The following is a 19,477-nucleotide window of genomic DNA, read 5'->3' on the forward strand; positions in this document are numbered from 1 at the left end:
CATGAATAAAAACATCAATACCGAGCCCATAACCAGAAATCCTACTTCCCATGATAAAGCTTCATGCTTTCCAAGAAACAGTCCAATGTTCAGGATATCAGTTCTAGAAACAATTATTAACACAGGATGTCACTTAAAATATTTGTCTCCTCCTATATAAGAAGACATGCTCCCCTAAAGAATGGCCAGCGCTCAAATTCTTTGGAGCATGTGTTTGCTGCACACACATACAAAATGAAATTAAGCTTAGTAACTCAGTGAAAAATGAAGTTAAATCTAACTATCTATAAGCTAGTTCATTTATTCTTGTCAATATGCATATACTCTCAGCAGCGTGAAGAAATTTGCTGGGGACTGTGAAGGATACAGGCCGCATATTTCATTCAAATCCTTATTGCTGGTTTGAGATAAATCTTGAGGATCTGTAAGACCAACTGATTAGCTGAAGTTAAGAAGTTAATTAATATTGAGTCAAAATAATGCTTAACCTGTTACTACATTCTGTCAGACACAGTAAGCAACGCCATTTAGGGAGAACATACAGGCCTCACCAGTCTTCGTGGGCAGTTCCTCTTCCCAGCCCACACAATCATAGTACTACAGAGATTAAGGTTGGACTTGATGATCTTGGAGGTCTCCTCCAACCTTAAGATTCTATGATTCAAAGATCTGTTCCTGCCTATTCCACTATGCATCTTTTTGGACATTTCTGTGAATCAGTCCAATCTCTTTTTGAATCTGCTGATATTATCTGTTTCTACCACCTCCTGAAACAACGAAACGCAGCAGAGTCACCAAGCCCTGTCTTTTAGTAATATTCTGGATTAGTTACACAGAACTCATGCACTACTACTACTTTTATTCCATCCAGGAGCACAGGAAGATACAGAAGACTCACTATATTCAGGGAGAGGAGATAGCTTTTGCTATACCTGAAAAGCTTTCAAGACCTGATGAAGAATTTGCATACTCAAAAGCTTGTCTGCTTTTGCCAGCTCTGTCAGCTGATCTGAAAATATATTCATTCCCCCTACAAACCTAGCAACTACACAGTCTATGGACACTTTCTGAGATTGTGGTAAGGTTCACTCCTCCCAATTTAAGTATTCTTGGATACAAATACATGACTGTGTCTGATTTGCTTTAAATCTGGAAAAGCACATAAGTTAAGTCTTATAAATTTTTATCATACATGAGGAATAACTAGCTTATTCTTCCTCTTCACTCTTTACCAAATGCAAACAGTTTTCAAAACAGCAAAAGCATATCAAGATATACAGCAATGACTGTCCTGCTGACATTTAACAGCCTCTCAAGTCATCACCTAAACATGTTTACAACCAAGAGAGTTGCAATGGAGCTATTTAACTTCCCTTTTCTCTTTATTTTACCTGCCAAGTCTCAAACGTCTGTTTGTAGCTTCACAAGACTCCTCAGCCTCATAGAAGCCAGAGCTCTGGTCTTCCACACTGCTGGAGTTCTGCCATTCAAAACAGAGATTTCTCCCAGCACCCATAGCAAAAGGCAAGTTCTCATACTCGGGTATTTCCTCATAGTGACGCACGTTCTCGTACTCTGGAGCACAAGTGCTGCTTACAGAATTCAAATGCATTTGTGATAAATTCTCTCCCAAAAGTACATGCCCATCTAAAGACTCCAGCCTCTGCTTACTTCGCATCTCAGGTTGACTTCTGTTTCTCTGCCTCTTCTTCTGTAATGCCGGACTACTTATTTCTACAGAATGAGCCTTGGCAGATTTAGCTTTCCTTTCACTGCATAGAGATGCTATATTCCGGTTGCTACCACTTCCACACCCATCCCCGGTGGGAAGGTTGGCAATAGCACTATCCATTGATTGGCTGCCTTTAGACAGAAATTTTTGGAAGTCACTTTTCATTAAGCAAACTGACAGTTTCATATTGAGAAACTTTTTCAAGCTATTTTTCTTCTGATGGTCTTTGCAAGGCTTGTCTGTCCTTTCCATGTCCACAGAAGAGAGAGATTTGGCCCTAGGCTTTGTCACAACAGTCAAGTGGTTGAAGTTGGTAGCAACACTAGCAGTTTTTAATGATTCAGAATTTCCTGAAAATGGAAGAATAGGATGAGGTAACTTCCAGACGGGTTTCTCAGAAGAACGTCTAGGTATGTCACAGGTCGACTGTGTGTCTTGCTCCTTGGCTGATGGATGCGTGAAGTGAGATCCTTCCAGAACGCTGTTTGATTTGTCCTCACTGGATGTATAAGAACTTTTCTCCACAAGCTCTGCTGATGCAGCTTTCTTCAGCAGGCCAGCAGCTGGTAGGCTGTGCCTCTGTGGTTTCTTAGGAACGATTTTTGGAGAATTTTCATCCTTTATTTTAACTTCTTTATCTTCCAATTTTTGTGGACAAACATGGAGGCTATTGGAAGCAGATGAGTGCTGACTGTTAGTTAATTTGAGTTGCTTTGGCAAACTCATGGACAAAGTATCACACCTGACAAAGTTAGTCCTTTTGTCTACATTATCTAGTATACTAGTATCATCTGTCATCTCATCTATGGGATTAACTAAGTTATGGTCTGCATCTAAAGAACATTCAACACTTTCCACAGAATCAGACGTTTTGTGTGACAACTGAGGCAAAAGATTTTGTGAAGTTGACTCTTCTGTAGCAGGTTCCTTTACCTGATGCATTTTGTCTGCATTGCTTTGAGTTATCTCACGTTTTTCAGGATGAAGCACTTCTGTGTTATTGTTATAACAAACGCTTTGACCAAGGATATTAATTTTTGCTGACTTTTTAAAGCTTTGTTCCGCAAGCCCAAATGAAACTTTCTCTAAATTAGATGGTTCCTTTGTTCCTTCTCCTGTAGTGTCTATGCCATCCTGACGGACTAGACATGCAGCACGTGGCTTTCTTGGCTTAGGGATAGGAAGCACTTTTGAGCTTAGGACTGAACATATTTCTGAGGAGGTTTTATCAGCACCTGCTTTCATATTCATTTCACCTGAAAACATACTATTGCTACTTAAATTTTCACTTTCCAGGATTTCCTGGTCCAATGGGCAGGAGCAACTGTGGTTATTTTCAGTCAAACTAGGACAAATTTCAGACATCTGAAACTCATCAGCAGTGAGCTTACCATCCGTATTTTGTTGCTTCCCTTTAGCTGCCTCAGAAGATGACGAAGACTGTACAAGTTCCATAAACTCTATGTTAACATCGTTCTTGGAACTGCTGTCATCTCCTTTGTCAAGTCTGTCTGCATACCTGTGCCTCGCAGGACTGCTGTTAGGAAACATACTATGAGTTAGAACATCCTTAAGTTTCTCTTCCAAAATGCTGGCTTTCAGAATCACTTGATTTCTATTTGCCAGTTTTTCATTGTGACTGTCCCCCAGAGGTAGTGCAGTTTTTTCACCGACTTTGATGTTCTCTAAGTTTTCAAAGTGCTCAAAAATTAACTGAGTTTTACAGGTGTTCTCCTCGTTTCCAAGCTTATGACGGCATTCAAATTTGCAAGATGACATTGGTAGAATATATGCTGTGTTATTAGTGCTCCCTTCCGAGGCTTCATTTTTATAGTTCAAGTGGTCTAGTGTTTGAGAAGAATCTTCCCTGTGTTCCTCAAAGCTTTTTGTGCTTTTTCTTGTAGACAATGGAGGTTTAACTTCTGGAACAGATGAGCTCTTAAGAACCTTTGGTTTTGGTGCAATTGCTGGCTTGGTTTTCCTTGCTGCTTGTATAACACCAGAAAGTACAATGTCGGGCTTCGGTGCAACAGGTGGAGGTGTTGCCTTGGGTCCTACCACAAATTTTGGTTTCGGGGCCACCGGTGGCTTCTTAATTTCTAGGAAGGATGGAAAACAAATACTTCAGTCATCATCAGCCCACAGAACAACTTCACTCGCACCACAGTATTATTAGAGGTTTTGTAACATCTAAATCACATGATGTACAAGATCTCACTGTGTAGATCCACATATTTTTCCCTTAAAAACACACCTCCCTTCCCCACCACTGCTTTTTCACTGGTTTCACTTTTTAACAGGCACAATCAAGGAGTGGTAGGAAAGGTCTTCAAGGGTAACTTGTGAGTTAAAAAAAAAAACAGTTTAATCTTATGAAAGCGCATGTTCTTGCTCTGATGCTAAAGTATGATGCTAATAAAACCACAGCAGATCAGCCTGGGTTTGCACTTCGAACTACTATAATTTATTTATTTTTTTTAATGGCGCAGATATGCTAAGTGCCTCATGTATTATAAGCCACAGAGATAACAAAACAGCTATGGTAAATACCTAGATAGTTCAGTTCCTTCCCCTACCACCTCTGGAAACACGTAACCTAAAACCCCCCTTTCCCTTCCTCTTCAAACAATATTGAGATGGATTACCGTACATGCTGTAAAATTGGCACGTCACTGCCATCAGTTCAGTGAAATGGGTCTGTGGTGTGAAGTTAATGCAGTATTTTGTAGCAGGTCAGTACTTTCCTACTGTAAAATACTATTTCTGTGCATCTTATAAAATTACACTTCCCAACATGTTACTGTCTGACCTAGAAACAGCCACCACTGCTATGACTTCTGACCCACTTTACAGAGCAAGATGACAGACCCTGGGGAGAGTGGACGACAGGAAAAGGAGCACATGAGGAACTTGGAGATTATGGAGTTTTGACAGTGTTGTTGTTTTTTGGTGGTTTGAGGGTTTTTTTTATTTATTTTGTGGGTTTGTTTTTTCCTAAAGCATGCCTGAGACATTTTAACAAGCTTGCAGGAGGTAATTTACAACCAATTTATTTCCATATACTGAAATAATTTCAAGTTTCTAAGTGCTTTGAGTGATTTTTGACATATGAAAATTGATTTATAGAGTAAACAAGTTTCTCCTTTTTTTTTTATATACTACCTCTCTATGATCTTTGTTTTGGACAACATCTTGCTATACTTTCAGGAAGTCATACATGTTAAATAAAACTGCCAAGAAAACATGCTAATTAATATTTCACATGCAAAGAGATAGGGTAAGCCACTGATTTATTATTATTTATTATGTGGGTTTGCTGTTTGGTTGGTTTTTATCACCATTATTATTACAGATGTGCAACTATATTCTAATATCTAGCCTAGACTTGGGTTTTTTTCTGGTTTGGATTTTTTTTTCTGTTTGTTTGAGATAGTAAAAAAAAAAAAAAAAAAGGCAGATGCCCTCAGTTGCAAGCATTTCCCAAACACTAAGCCACTGCTCTAAGCAGACGGCCAGAAACAATGTCTCTACTATAGAAACAGGAAAACCATGTTTTTCTAGGACATGAATCATTAAATGGTATCCAGTCTGACTCCACTTACAGTTAGAATAGCTGCCCTTGCTGCAATTATATTAGCAGAGAGGTAAACCTGATGTCAGAGATAATATTGGAGACATTTTGCAAGAGGGAATGCAGCATTTCTTTCAAAAGGCACAGTTCCCTAAAGCCACTGACGATAGCCAAGAGCGACCCAACTACCACCTTCTGCTTCCTGATGGAAGACAGAGGTTTCCCACACAATGAAGAGTCAATAGTTTGCTAAGAAAAAAAAAATAAACCCTTTGGATGGGCAACTACCGATCCTGAACAGCAGAAGAGTTGTACACTCTCTTTCAGACGAGGCAACTGCCCATTCAGCTGAAAAATGAAGGGATGGCGATAAAGGAGCTTGTTTGCTACGGTAAAAACTGAGGAAGAGATGCCCAGTTTGTCACAGAAGAGAACACAGTAGTAGACCTGGGCCACGCTCAGTAACATTTATTAAGTTATTAAAGCTCTTTGAAAACAGGAGAGAGACAGTCTGCCCAGGAACCTTTCCTGATGCCCAAATGAGAGAAACAGATTGCAGCAGATACAGGAGATTAAACACTGGCTAGGTAAGTGATACTCTCTGGACTATTTGTCCCACTCCGCAAACTGAAGTCCATAAACCTTGGAAGTTTCTCTGTCTCTCTAGTAGGACTGCCTAACATTTTGGATAGCAATCAAACTAGATTACCCTGCAGGGCTTTCAGCTATTATTTATTAGGGAGGACACTCAGAAGGTATGAGATGATGCTATTAGCTGAATATAAGATTCAAAACTAAAACACGAAAACGTCAAGGGATGCAAAGTAAACAAAATAGTTGTTTTTACGCCAGTAGTGGAAACCTGGATAACTAACAGAGTCAGAAAAAAATAACTTCTGATAATAAGTGCAATTCAATGTGATTTCTGAAGCCTACTAGACTTTTTCAAATTATTTCAATGTTAAAAAGCATTGGGTGAGACAGAAGAGACGGGCAAGTTGTGTGATATAATAAAGACACCACTATCTGCTTTAAAGAGATTGCTCATTTCATCTAGGCTAGATACGGGTCAACGTACTAACAGGCACATTACAGTCTCAGTATCAATACAGATCTGGAGGAGACGGCTCAATCAGAAAGGAATGCAATGAGGAGCCCTTTCAAACAGAAGCATGACGTGAGAGGAAAGACTTCAGGAAGGGAATGCATACCAACAGTTTTCCTCAACTGAATATATTTAAGTTTCTGAAAAATGCAAGTGAATTTAAAAAAAAAAAATCACAGCAGCTAGGCAAAAGTAAAAGTCCGTTGGATTTTGATTAGAAATAGAGAATTGAAGTTTGGTTGATTATAAACTAATTTAATTCACTGTGTGAGAATCCAGTCCTGTAGTACATAACACAGTGCTTTAAAAGGGACAATTTCCCATCCTGAATAGAAAGAAAACTAAGTAGGAGGCAACTGTTATATATAAAGGTGTAAGGAATGACTGGAAGTCATATGAGAATGACTTTTTGTTAAATGACAAGCAAAAGCAAGCCTCTCTGGTGAAAAAAAAAAAAAATATATATATATATAAAATCAGGGAAGCATTATACAACAAATGCATGGAGTGGTGAGCTGTTTGGACAATGAGCTTTTTACTGATGCCACACTGGAATCACCTAAAAACAGAGATTGTTGCTTATGCTTAGGAGAGTAAAAAATGAAGAAAATTTTGGAAATCATTGTAGATAGTTATTTTATATGAGCTCCATGCCGGTCTGCAGCTAAGGCGGTAAATAATCCTCCAAATTACAAGGAAATAAATATAAAAAGATAAAGGGAGCCGAAAATATTTCTGCACACAGCACCTGCCAGACTGTTAGTGACATGCTATGCCACCTTCTGGCATTCTTAGATGAAAACTTAGGATGAATGCAAGAAATAACTACAAAAGTACCCAAGGTGTCAAAATCATGCCTCAAATGCCAAGAAAGCTCATCCTGCTTAATTTATTCAAGAATTTAAGAAATGAGATAGTGATAGTATATATCCTCATGCATATGTGAAAAAAATTTTTAATAACAGATGGCGCTTTAATCAGGAAAATATAGACACGATGAGATCCCATAGCTGACCACTTAAGCTTGTCAAGTTCAAACTAGAAACAAAGCTTTAAAATTATCATTAAACTCCACGGATAACTAACTACAGGACCATCACGCCTAGGGTTGTGGTGGAGTCATCAGCAGTTACAGTCAACCTAAACTCACTTTCCGAGACATGTAGAATCCTCAGAGGAAATTTCGGACTGGACATTGGATTCTCTGGCCTGTCTTACTCATGGGATTAGAATAGATAATCACTATGATTTCCCCTGCTTCCTCCCTTCAATCTTACCCCATTTCTCAGAGAGGATCCCTGCATCCAGACTAGCATTATGAGTTAGTAATAAACCCAAATGTAAGAGCAGAAACACAAAGTTTTATTTGCATAAACAGATTAAATGATAAGGAGCCAGAGAAGTAGCCAGAGATATCCTCTGACTTGCTTGACTAGGCAAAGGAAGAAATCCATAAATAAAGTGACTAACAAAGCTCCCATGAGCAACAGGAAATCTACTGCTCATCGAGAAACAGCCAACAGCACGTTCAGTGCTGAAGGGGGGGGGAAAGCTTAAAAATACCAACACACCCAGTACCCTTATAAAAAGTGGATTAAAAAGGGCATTATTTTTCTAATAATAAATAGCCACTAGCACCACCTATGCAGGGTCAATGCATACATTCTTTGTCCGACTTCAGGTCACAGCACAGAGAACAGACATTTGTCCCCCTGGTGAATTATCTCCTCCAGTGTGCTGAGGAAAAAGCAACACCCATTCTCATCCTGCTGAGGCTCCTCTACAGCCAACACTCATTGCTCAACTAGTACATGTTCCTCTCCTACCTTCAAGTAGTTTTAGAGGAGGACGAGAACACTCTGGAGCAACTTCTACGCTTAATGTTTTGGCCTTAAAGTATCCATTTCTGTTGTTCAGATGATAAGATTTGGCAATCGAGGACCTCACTTAAAAATGCTCGTCTTCTCCTATGCAATATCACAAATGAGCAGGAAAGCCAATAAAACAGTGCAATCTTAAGCACTATTATTTCACAGCTTTAAATCTTCTAAAATTTTTACCTCTTATTATCTTGCCTGCTCAGCACAGGAACAGGGAGAAAAGAAGATATACAAAGTTGAACTGAGGCAAAAATATCAAATAGCACTACCTCTTCTGCAACAAACCCTACCATTGCTAAAGGAACATATTCCCAGGTTATGTTTATACCCATACTTTTGAGATTAAGTTAACAATTTCTACACTTGGAAACTACAAGAATGAGTTACGTTCACCTGCGTCTGTCCAAGAAACAGGAAAAACAGTTCTGGACGCTGTTGTACAAACATAACTTGATATTCCTTTCCTTGTGATGTTCCACAGGAAAGGGGTCTCTCTCTTGATATTCAGGGTCCCTTATGGGACTGTCTCTAGCCACCCAAGAGGCATTCCTGTGGTAGGATCCTGCAACCCACCCTAAAGCAATATCCTTTTTGAACCACAAAAAAAAAAAAAAAAAGTAGGAAGACCGGAAAACAATCAGTGAGACACAAGATTTTTACAGCAGCTGGACCTAAACTTAAGTCGCAGGTACACAATCAAGTTACTATGGGGTAAACCAAGGTGTGAATTTAACAAATCACTACTCTATAGAAGCTGGCCATATGTGTACTCCTATCTTACTGCACACTACATGAGGCAGTTCATTCCTTTTCACCTGTGAGGTGCAATCTATTTCACATGCTACTTCACGTACCTATTCCACATGTAGCAGGAAGAGAAAAGGAAAGGGCTTGGAACAGTTACCACTTAGAGCAGCTGGCCTGCTGTAAATGTACACATTGGCTTTCTCACGGCACTTTGTTTACATACGCATACTGTATTCTCAGAGTTAGGAAATCACATCTGTAGGCTATATATGAAAATAATACGATGCCCAGAAGGTATCTACCAAGGGATCCATGTGCTGTTCTTTCTTACATAAAGGAAGAGCTTGCTCCAACAACCAGTTTACTGTTCCTGGGACTACTTTTGGCATCAAATGCTACAACTCACGGACATAAAACAAGAAAGCTGGCTTTTAAAAAACATGTAGGGAGAGACATACTTATTGCTCTATGTTTGGGATACAGACAGATTATTGCGATGGTAGTTAATACACTGCACAGAGAAACAGATAAAGTATTTTAAAACTCCCATTATCCAGCAACTTAAGTTTTAATGACTCATAACAAGGCTTTTCAGTTCAATTACTTTGCTTTCAGTTACAGAATGAAAGTTTCATTAAGTGAACACCTCAAAAAAGTATTCTGAGATTATTAATTTATTTCCTACTAATGTGTATTTATTTTCCTCATTATGCAGAGGCTCTGATTTTTTCAGGTGTCACAATGCTCAAAAGAAAAAAAAAAAAAAAGCAATGAGTCACGGCATCCGGGAAGATAACATACGTAGTTTTTTAAATACAAGGGAAAACGATGGTTTCCAAGCCACTATGGTTTTAGAAAACATCCTAAATAAACTGCAAAAGGAAAACATTAATGTCAAAATCTCAGGTTGTTCAATGACTCCTTGAAATAAAACAGGAAGGTTGGGGATAACTTTAGAGTAAGGGCAAGAGATGAATAAACAACCTTTTAAGATCGCATGCAGAGACAGAGCTGAGTAACTCTAATGAGACTTGACATATTAGAGGGTTAAAGGGACATTAAACCCTGTAGGCCTCATTTTTTCAATCCTTGAAAGCAATGAAGTTTGATTGGAAAAGTCATGTTGATTTTGTTTATTCTGTTCCTGCTATGGTGCGGTTTTTTCCCTTTGAATTACATTTTTGACATTAAAATACACTACATATTTCTCATTGCTGTTGTCAAATCAAATTTCAAGTCTAAGCTGTACATTCTGTCCACATTAAATAAGCTGTATAGATTCACATAAAAGGACTGTTTCTTCAGCAAGAAATAATAAATGTCAAACACATAACTCTGAGCTTTTGGTTTTCCCTTTTAAAGGCAAAGCACATACTTGAAGACAGCACAATAGGTCCAGGCAGAAAATGAGTAAACATAGATTCATCAGCATCGTATATAAAGCATATGCAGTACCTGAGAAAGCAATGAGAAAATAGCTATAAATGAATGTCAAAACCAACATACAGGTTGGTCACTACAATCAGATTATTTTAAAATTATCTAGAAATATTTAGAATAAAGTCCAATAGTTCCTTAGTTCTAACATGTTCAGATTTACATATACATTTTTATGTATGTAAGCAACAGCTATGAAAAAACTGCTCCACCTATCACTGAATTACATCCAGCTCTGGACTGAGATTTAAACAAAAGAATTCTGTAGAGGAACTAGAAAAGATAGATAGCAATAAACTGAAAATGCACTGCATTATTTAGAAAGGTAAAAGTCATACTGGAGTGGAGTGAAGGCTGGGTTATCAATGTTGGACCTTTCACAACTTCTGTCCATGGAAGCTCCCTACCACAGCTCCCTCAAGTTATACGAGTTGGTGAGTTTTTATTTGAGCAATAGCATTATAAAGCACGTCTATATATTTCAGGAGCTAAATTCTGCAGCAATGCAAAGAGACAGATGTTAAACCTTCAACACTGTCTTCTAGTGCTCAGTCTCTTCATATCCTGCCTGTGAACTCCTTAACTGAAACGTTAAAATCTGTCATGGCACTGTCAGCAGGATCATGAATCTCTGATCCCGTTTCACCTGTTCCCCATATATTTTTTTTAATCCTCAGATCATCCATCACACACAAAATACTCTTCATCTCCTCTTTAACAGCCTTGACATAGCCTTCAGCTTCCCTCTTTCTGCCCACCAGGACTGACTCTATGCCTTCCCCTTCAAATCCCTCTCTAAAATTCACACTTTCCATGAAGCTGTCCCGCTTTCTTCTTACTGATATCCCTCAGCATCCTTTTCTCTTCTGCCTTCTAAGTGACTTTGCTCACCAGAACCCCTTCCTCCTCACCTTCCCCACAAACACCATCACAACGTAAACCAGAGAGACCTCAGTCACACAATCTCAGCTCTACAAGTGCTGAAATCACTGTTTAGTGCTGAAAATCCATCCAACTTTCTGAAACTTAGTACCGTATCAAATTTTTATTTTAACAGCCCAGCTCTAAGCTCTTGAGCACCCCCTAACACACATCTTTTATTTGCACAGCTGCTTAACTCTTAAAAGAGCAGGGGTGAACTCTACTCCCAGCAGCATACTAAACTACATGGTCATACAATGCAGCTGTTAAGTAGAGATTATATCCCACTTTATTACATGTTTTCCCAGTTCTAAACAAAAAGTTCTGTCATATATATGATAAGTAGAAATATATTAAATGGAGCAGAAAGATGGATTAAATAGCTTTTTATTTTCCAGTGAATTCTGATTAACTAGGAGAGACCAGAACTTGATAACAATTTGACAGATTTGAGAGGAAACCACTGAGAATCAGGTTGCTGTTTCTGCTTGATGTCTGTGTACTACTATTTTCTTCAGAATACTCCCCTAAATCCTTACAGGAAGCACTTTGCTGCTTTAGGTCGGCACTGTAATTAGTTGTGTTTCCACCCAATACATCATAACTTACACATGACATCTTTTCAATGCGCAAAACGTCTTCAAGCAGAATAAGAATCTACCAGCCTAACAGACGGGCGAACACAAGTGCTAACAGCACCACCGGCCAGCCAAACAAGCACAAAATACGAGAAACTCCCTGAAAACGCGCGGAGCTCTTGTTTTAAACCAACAATTTGCCTCGCAGCTCTTTCAGTCGTAAAATTGGGGGCGGTCAAGAAAAGGGGGAGGAAAGGTGAGGACAGCACTGAAGCCGGTCAGTTCAAACCGGCCCCTGGAAAGGCCAGAAGCGACCGGTTTTCCAGCACCCCTGAGGGCTCGATCCGGGCAGACACACACCCCTGAAGCAAAACCGGAGCTTTTCACTCGCTCCACGCCAGGCGATCCGCTCCGCCGCCGGGCACGGAGCCTCTGCTGGGGGTTGGGAGACGGGGGTGGGGGACAGCGGGGCGCCCGTAGCGCCCCCGCGGGCAGGGCTGCCCCCGGGCCGGCAGCGGGGTGCGAGGCTGCGCTCCCTGTCCCGCTCGCACCCCGCGCCCAGCCCGCCCCCTCCCGCCCTTCCCCCGGGGCTGAGGGGGGGACGCAGCGCCCGGCCCCGCCGCGGCGGTGCGGGGTGAAGGGAGAGCCGGGCGCCGCCGGGACAAGGAGCGCGGTGGCTGCTCCGGTTCCCTCCCCACCTCCTCCTCCCACCCCACTCCGCGGCGCCGAGCCCGGCCGGCCACCACGAGTGGAGGCTCGGCTCTCCGGCCGCGGGAGCGTGCGGACTCCGCACCGGACGGCCGGACGGAAGGGAACCGCCGACTCCCCAAACTTTCCCCGGGCACTCACCGGCGGAGCTCATGGTGGTCCCTACGCGCCGCGCCGTTCTCCCCCTCCTCCCTTACGCCACGGCCCCTCTAAGGGCCGAGGAGAAGGAGCCCATTGTTCCCCCGCGCCGCCACCCAGCACCAGCAGCAGCACCCCAGCCCCGCCGCCGCATAACGCCCCGCGGCCGCCGCCAGAGTGAGTGCCCGCAGCGCCCGCCGCCGCCGCACAGCGGCGCCCCCTGCCGGGCTCACGCCACGCCCCGCCCCCGGCCCGCCCACCAATCAGCACCGCCCACAGGGTGCCCGGAAGCGGGCGCTTCGCGGTGCCTTCTGGGGTCTGTAGTTCCGCTCCCCCCTGGCGCCAGGCAGGGCCGGGCCGGGCGGGGAGGGGAGGGGCCGCCGGTGGCGCGGCGGACTCCGTTTCCCAGAGTGCCCGCAGGGGGTGGCATGGCGGAGAAGGATGACACCGGAGTTTGACGAAGAAGTGGTGTTTGAGGTGGGCGCGGGGGCGACCCGGGGCGGGTTGGGCCCGTGTCTCTCCGCCCCTCGCCGGGGCGTTGCGCCGCGGTCCCGGGGGCGGTGTGCACCGGGCGGCCCGAGGTGACCGTTAGGCGTGAGGCGGGCGCGGGGCCTCCGCGGAGGCCGAGGGCGGGACCGCTGGCGGGAGAGGGACCGGGGCCGTGAACGGGGGCCGGCTTAGCCGGGGGAAGGGGCGATCCTTTGTGCGGCGGCCCGCCTGTCCCCGCGTTTCGGGCTGCCGGCGTTGCCATCTCGGTGAGAGAGCTCGGGAGGCCGGTGTCGGCGGGTGTTCCTTCAGGGCCGCCTGCGCCTGCCTTTGAGAACCGGTGGGGGCTGAGGAGGGGAGGGGGCCGCACGGCCGGCCGGGGTGTGGGGCCGGCGTGTGCCGGCGGCGGGTCCCTGGAACCGCTGGTGCGGGAAGCGCAGCGCGTCTGCGGAGCGGTGGGACCGGGGGCAAAGGCAGTACATCCGCCGTGTAGCTGATAAATCCTACTGCTAAGTCCGTATAATTCCTTCAAAAGGTACGTTTCAGCATATGCAGGCATCTGCTTAGTAAGGACTGAAACTGCCTTATCTTTCTACTGTTTGTCGTATTTACGGGACTTGCACAAAACCTTTACAATTGTGCTGCATGTCTTGTTAGATAACGGGGTTACAATTACTTAAAAGAATGGTTAAATACGCCTGCCGTTGTGGTTCCAGTGACAGAATCAGATTGGTTTGCAGCAGGTGAATGTAATTACATCTTCATGGGTGACACGTCTGGTTTTGCAGGTACACAGAGAAAGTGGTTATGGAGAAATATTGTCTTTAAAATGGGTAATCATTATAATAGTAATAAGGCTTTTGGGTTTGCCATGATGCAAAAAGCTTCTTACATAATAAATGCTTTTTTCTCAGCTGTGTAAGTACTACTTGTTCATGGCTTTGGTCTTGTCCTGGTTTTGACTAGGATAGAGTTAATTTTCTTCCTAGTAGCTGGAATAGTGCTGTGTTCTGGATTTAGTGTGAGAATAATGTTGATAGCAATAACTAAAAACATCAGTGTGTTAAGTAGTGCTTCCAATAAGTCAAGAACTTTTCAGCTTTTCATGCCCTGCCAGTGAGAAGGCTGGAGGTGCATGAGGAGCTGGGGGGGAGCACAGCCAGGACAGCTGACCCAAACTGGCCAAAGGGACAGTCCATACATATGATGTCATGCTCAGCATGTAAACTGGGGGGAGCTGGCCGAGGGACACCAGTGCTTGGGGACTGACTGGGCATCAGTCAGCAGGTGGTGAGCAATTGCATTGTGCATCACATGTTTTGTATTATTATTATAACTATTTTTTTTCCTTCCCTCCTGTCCAATTAAACTGCCTTTATCTCAGCCCACGAGTTTTACTTTTTTTTCTTATTCTTTCCCCCATCCCACTGGGGGCGGGAGGTGAGTGAATGGCTGTGTGGTGCTTAGCTGCCTGCTGGGTTAAACCACAACAGGTCTGTACCACAAAGTTTTATGTTTATCCACAACCAACTTTGAATCCTAACAATAAAATCTGTTATTTATATTGCTACTGTGTTAAATCACTTCCTTTTAATGACATAAATCCACGGTGAGAATTAATTTCACAGGTATAATGTCTGCATTCCCTTCTTCAGTAAAAGTGATATTAGTTTTACAGTTCCACAGTTCTTCAGTTCATGCAGCAGTTACCGTTTTGATTGAAAAAGTTCTGCTGCATAGAGAATAAAAGATCTTCCTGCATATGCACTTCACTGTTTTTGGAATTTCGGAGTTGATTTCTGCCACCCATAAAAGGTCTTTGATACGTTATGTCATCAAGTGTATACTTACAGGTATACTGAAGGAATACTGAGTGACATAGTAACATATCTTTCATATATTAGAATGATAGAATGGTTAGGGTTGGAAGACACCTTTAAAGGTCATCTGGTCCAACCCCCCTGCAAGGAGCAGGGACATCTCCAACCAGATCAGGTTGCTCAGAGCCTCATCCAACCTGGCCTTGAATGTTTCCAGGGATGGGGCATCTACCACCTCTCTGGGCAACCTGTTCCAGTGTTCCACCACTCTCATTGTAAAAAAATTCTTCCTTATATCCAGTCTGAATCTACTCCCCTCTATTTTAAAAACGTTACCCCTTGTCCTGTCACAACAGAGTTTTTCCCCATCTTTCCTGTAGGCCCCCTTGAGATACTGGAAGGCCACTATCAGGTCCCCCCGGAGCCTCCTCTTCTCCAGGCTGAACAGCCCAAACTCTCTCAGCCTGTCCTCATAGGAGAGGTGCTCCAGCCCTCTGATCATCTTTGTGGCCCTCCTCCGGACTCTCTAAAATTGGTCCACATCATTCTTATGTTGGGCATTCCAGAACTGGACACAGTACTGCAGGGGGGGTCTCATGAGAGCAGAGTAGAAGGGCAGAATCACCTCCCTCGACCTGCTGGCCACGCTTCTCTTGATGCAGCCCAGGAAAGGTATAACTGTAATATCCATAAGAAAAGATCAGGGTTTTTTGGTTGGTTAATTGGTTGGGGTAACATACCTACTGATAATAGCAAGTATCTTGCAATACCTGCAAAAATTATCTCCAGATGTGCTCAGGAGTGTTCCAGCTGTTGTAAAATGAAGACTCCACAGAGAATTTCACACATCCTCCACATAGATGAGCCAGAGATGGGAATTAGCAAGCTGCAGAAAAGCACCTAGGTAGCTAAAGGTACAATGTATTTAATGTTTAATTACTGTTTTAATTTCTTTCTTGGGCCCCAAACTCTCCCCCACCTGTGATTTTTGGGAAGCAGCTACCTTTTTTTTTTCTCTACCTCAGGAGGTCACTTCCCATGTTGTTTTTCAATGGTCAATGTTGCAGGGAGGCCTTCAGCATTTACACCTAAGTTACTATGAGCAGCTGTTTTCTCTTGCTTTTGGAGCTCTTGTGAACAAGGTATTGGTCAATATTGTAAGTGGAGTGGTGTGCTAACAAATGCATAAGCAGGAAAGAAGTAGTCCTTCATGTTTTTCGTGCCCAGTGGAATGGATGGGAGAGGGAAGGGAAGCCTAATGGAGTCCGTAGCAGGACTAGTGCTGTTTAACGTCATTGTCGACAACATGGTCAGTGGGATTGAGTGCACCCTGAGCAAGTTTGCCAGTAAGACCAAGCTGTGTGGTGCGATCAACAGGGTAGAGGGAAGAGATGCCACCCAGAGCGAAGGTGACAGGCTGGAAAGGAGGGCCTGTGAGAATCTCATTAAGTTCAACAAGGTGAAGTGCAAGGTCCTGCACCTGAGTTGAGGCAATCCCAAGCACAAGTACAGGCTGAGTGGAGAATGGATTCAGAGCAGCCCTGAGGAGAAGGACTTGAGGGTGTTGGTTGATGAGAAGCTAAATGTGACCCGGCAGTGTGCACTTGCAGCCCAGAAAGCGAAGCATATCCTGAGCTGCATCAAAAGGAGCATGGCCAGCCCGTCGAGGGAGGTGTTTCTGCCCCTCTACTCAGCTCTTGTGAGACCCCCCCTGCAGTACTGCTTCCAGTTCTGGAGCCCCCAGCATAAGAAGGACATGGACCAGTTGGAGAAGGTCCAGAGGAGGGCCACGAAGATGATCAGAGGGCTGGAGCACCTCTCCTATGAAGACAGGCTGAGAGAGTTGGGACTGTTCAGCCTGGAGAAGAGAAGGCTCTGGGGAGACCTTGTAGCCCTCTTCCAATACCTAAAGGGGAACTACAAGAAAGTTGGGGAGGGACTTTTGACAAGGGCATGCAGTGACAGGACAAGGGATAATGGCTTTAAACTGGAAGAGGGCACATTTAGATTAGACATAAGGAAAAAAATTTTTACTGTGAGGGTCGTGAGGCCCTGGAACAGGTTGCCCACAGAAGCTGTGGATGCCCCATCCCTGTAAGCGTTCAAGGCCAGGTTGGATGGGGCTTTGAGCAACCTGGTGTAGTGGAATGCCCTGTCCATGGCAGGGGAGTTGGAACTGTATGGTCTTTAAAGGTCCCGTCCAATCCAAACCATTCTATGATTCTATGCTTCACCCGTTCCGCATCACAATTATGCCCAGTGTTATTTTCTGCACATTTTCCGGTCATAGCTCTGTCCAACAGCCCCTGAATGCATCAATGACAGCTCTCTGCTTTACAAATTTTGCAGCATCAAACAGGTGATGGACCGTTGATAGATATTTATGAACTTACAAGGACCAGTCATTTTTCTTACTATGAAAGTGTCTTTTACATAATGTATCTCTGAAGGAAGGGAAGCACAACATGGTATCACTGCTCTGGGAAAGCAGTATTTTGCGTACAGAAGTTGAAGAGCCATTGCAGATCATCGTGACTGAATAATAATGAGTGATAGTCATTCCGCTCTCTCCAGTAAGTGCTGCCATATTTTATCCAGTTTATAAAGTAATTCCTTCAGCAGCCAGTGATTTTCAGTCACCAGCTGCGTAGTCCTTAACACTTCAGTTCTCGCATTTATTCTACTTTACAAGCAATTGCTCTTCTAATCAAGATGCTACGAGTACTAGGGTGAGAGGGACCAGAACCCAACAAGCACAGAGGTGTCCCTGATATGCTTGGCATGGATTTGTCTGGGAGCAGCGTGTCAAATGAAAAATTGTTGCAGTATAGAGTAGATTGTAGAAAAAAAATAGAAACACATTCAATGGCATTCCTTATTAATGCCTATCTTATTTTATTAAGGAAAATAATCAGATAGGACAGAGGAAATTTGATGTTAAGTTACTTGAGATGAGTTTTTTCAGTACACCATGGTTCAATAAGCTTACTATACAAGTTACTGTACCCCAGTGTCCTCTGGAAAATTGCAGTGTTTTGTATATTTTGATATAAGACTGGAATTGTGTTAGTATTTATTTTGTTTAGACAATGACATCTGCTTCTTGTTTTCTTTTTCTTTTTTTTTAATGTACAAATTAAAGCAGCTCCTTGTTCAAACTGGCTACATTTCTGCATCATTATTCCAGTGGGAGGACTGTGTCAGAACTTCATTGTTTTGATAGCTAATAACTGCCATATAATTTCTGTCTTGAAATTTATTCATGGCCACTTTATACCTGCTAATATTGTCCATTAGCTTATATAGTTCTTCTCTTTCTCTGGAATTTACCTCTTGTAATGTATTAATAGAAAGCAATCTTATCCTGTCTAAGGATTTTGCTGAACTGAAATAATCCAATATATTTTAGCTTCCTTTTATAGAAGAGATTTTCCTTTTATTCTTTTTTTTGGTTTGGTAGTTTGGTTTGGTTTGGTTTTTTACACCTACTTCTGTTTGAGTTCATCTTTCTTTACCTGAGATTGTAGCATGCTACTCAGTGTTCTTGCTGGGGTGTTGTAAAACTATCTTCACTTGCTTCTGCTGGGAATGCTTTGTTGCTTGTATCCTAGGCCTACAAACAACTTTTTCAAATCTTAATACTGTTTGACTCAGTTGTTATGTGATGGGGTCTTATGTCTGTCCTTATTTTTATCAACAGCTTCCACATTATTGGATAATTTGTTTTTATTAGTACCTCTGTGTAAGGTCTTGCTGTTGCCTGCTAATAAATTGCATGCAATTATCAGTACCTACTCAAGGTCATCCAGTTCTTTTTGTACGATATTTCAGTCCTTTTTTGCATATTTGATGTTACTTGGAGTTATCGGGAAATTTCATTCACTTGCTCTTTTGTTATAAGGGTAAGTAAAGAAAATTCAAAAGCTTTGACCAAAGACTGATTCTTCAGGAACTCTATTAGTAACCACCTTCTGATCTGATAGCTTTCCATTCAGCATAACCCACAGTTACTCTGCCATCTATATATTTGTTTCCTTTCCCATATTTTAAATATTAACTGGTATGGCAAACTATCAAAAGTCCATACCCCATATGGCACAGTACATATAAACTTCCTGCATTTCTTTTATCTGGAAAAATTAGCTGTCTTGTCAAAGAAAGATGTCAAGTGAGTTTGGCACTATCTATCTCTGGTGAAACCCCTGTGATATCTTCTTTGATGATCATCTGTTTTCTTCTTTATCTTTGAATTTTGCAAGAAAGAATAATTATTCTCAGCAGCATGCTGGCTTTTGATCAGATTCATAGGCCTGACATATTCCTGATTGCTTTTTTCTCCTTGTAAGTATAGGCA

The 19,477-nt window shown here is 42.7% G+C and overlaps 2 protein-coding genes across 2 annotated transcripts in view; one reads left to right on the forward strand and one right to left on the reverse strand.

Annotated features, from left to right (window-relative positions):
* Window positions 1-12,919, reverse strand: part of FGD6 (FYVE, RhoGEF and PH domain containing 6) — a 74,078-nt gene extending 61,159 nt beyond the window's left edge. Inside the window, exons 1-2 of the mRNA XM_086750488.1 lie at window positions 12,821-12,919; window positions 1,392-3,831 (exon numbers count right to left, since the gene is read on the reverse strand). Of these exons, the coding sequence (XP_086606614.1) occupies window positions 1,392-3,831; window positions 12,821-12,833 (2,453 nt within the window). The 5' untranslated portion in view covers window positions 12,834-12,919. The remainder of the gene's footprint in view (window positions 1-1,391; window positions 3,832-12,820) is intronic.
* Window positions 12,920-13,204: 285 nt separating this feature from the next.
* Window positions 13,205-19,477, forward strand: part of VEZT (vezatin, adherens junctions transmembrane protein) — a 58,977-nt gene continuing 52,704 nt past the window's right edge. Inside the window, exon 1 of the mRNA XM_086750595.1 lies at window positions 13,205-13,294. Within this exon, the coding sequence (XP_086606721.1) occupies window positions 13,259-13,294 (36 nt within the window). The 5' untranslated portion in view covers window positions 13,205-13,258. The remainder of the gene's footprint in view (window positions 13,295-19,477) is intronic.

The sequence above is a fragment of the Chlamydotis macqueenii genome, chromosome 1 (genome assembly GCF_036417535.1).
Source record: "Chlamydotis macqueenii isolate bChlMac1 chromosome 1, bChlMac1.mat, whole genome shotgun sequence".
In the NCBI taxonomy this organism is placed as follows: domain Eukaryota; kingdom Metazoa; phylum Chordata; class Aves; order Otidiformes; family Otididae; genus Chlamydotis; species Chlamydotis macqueenii.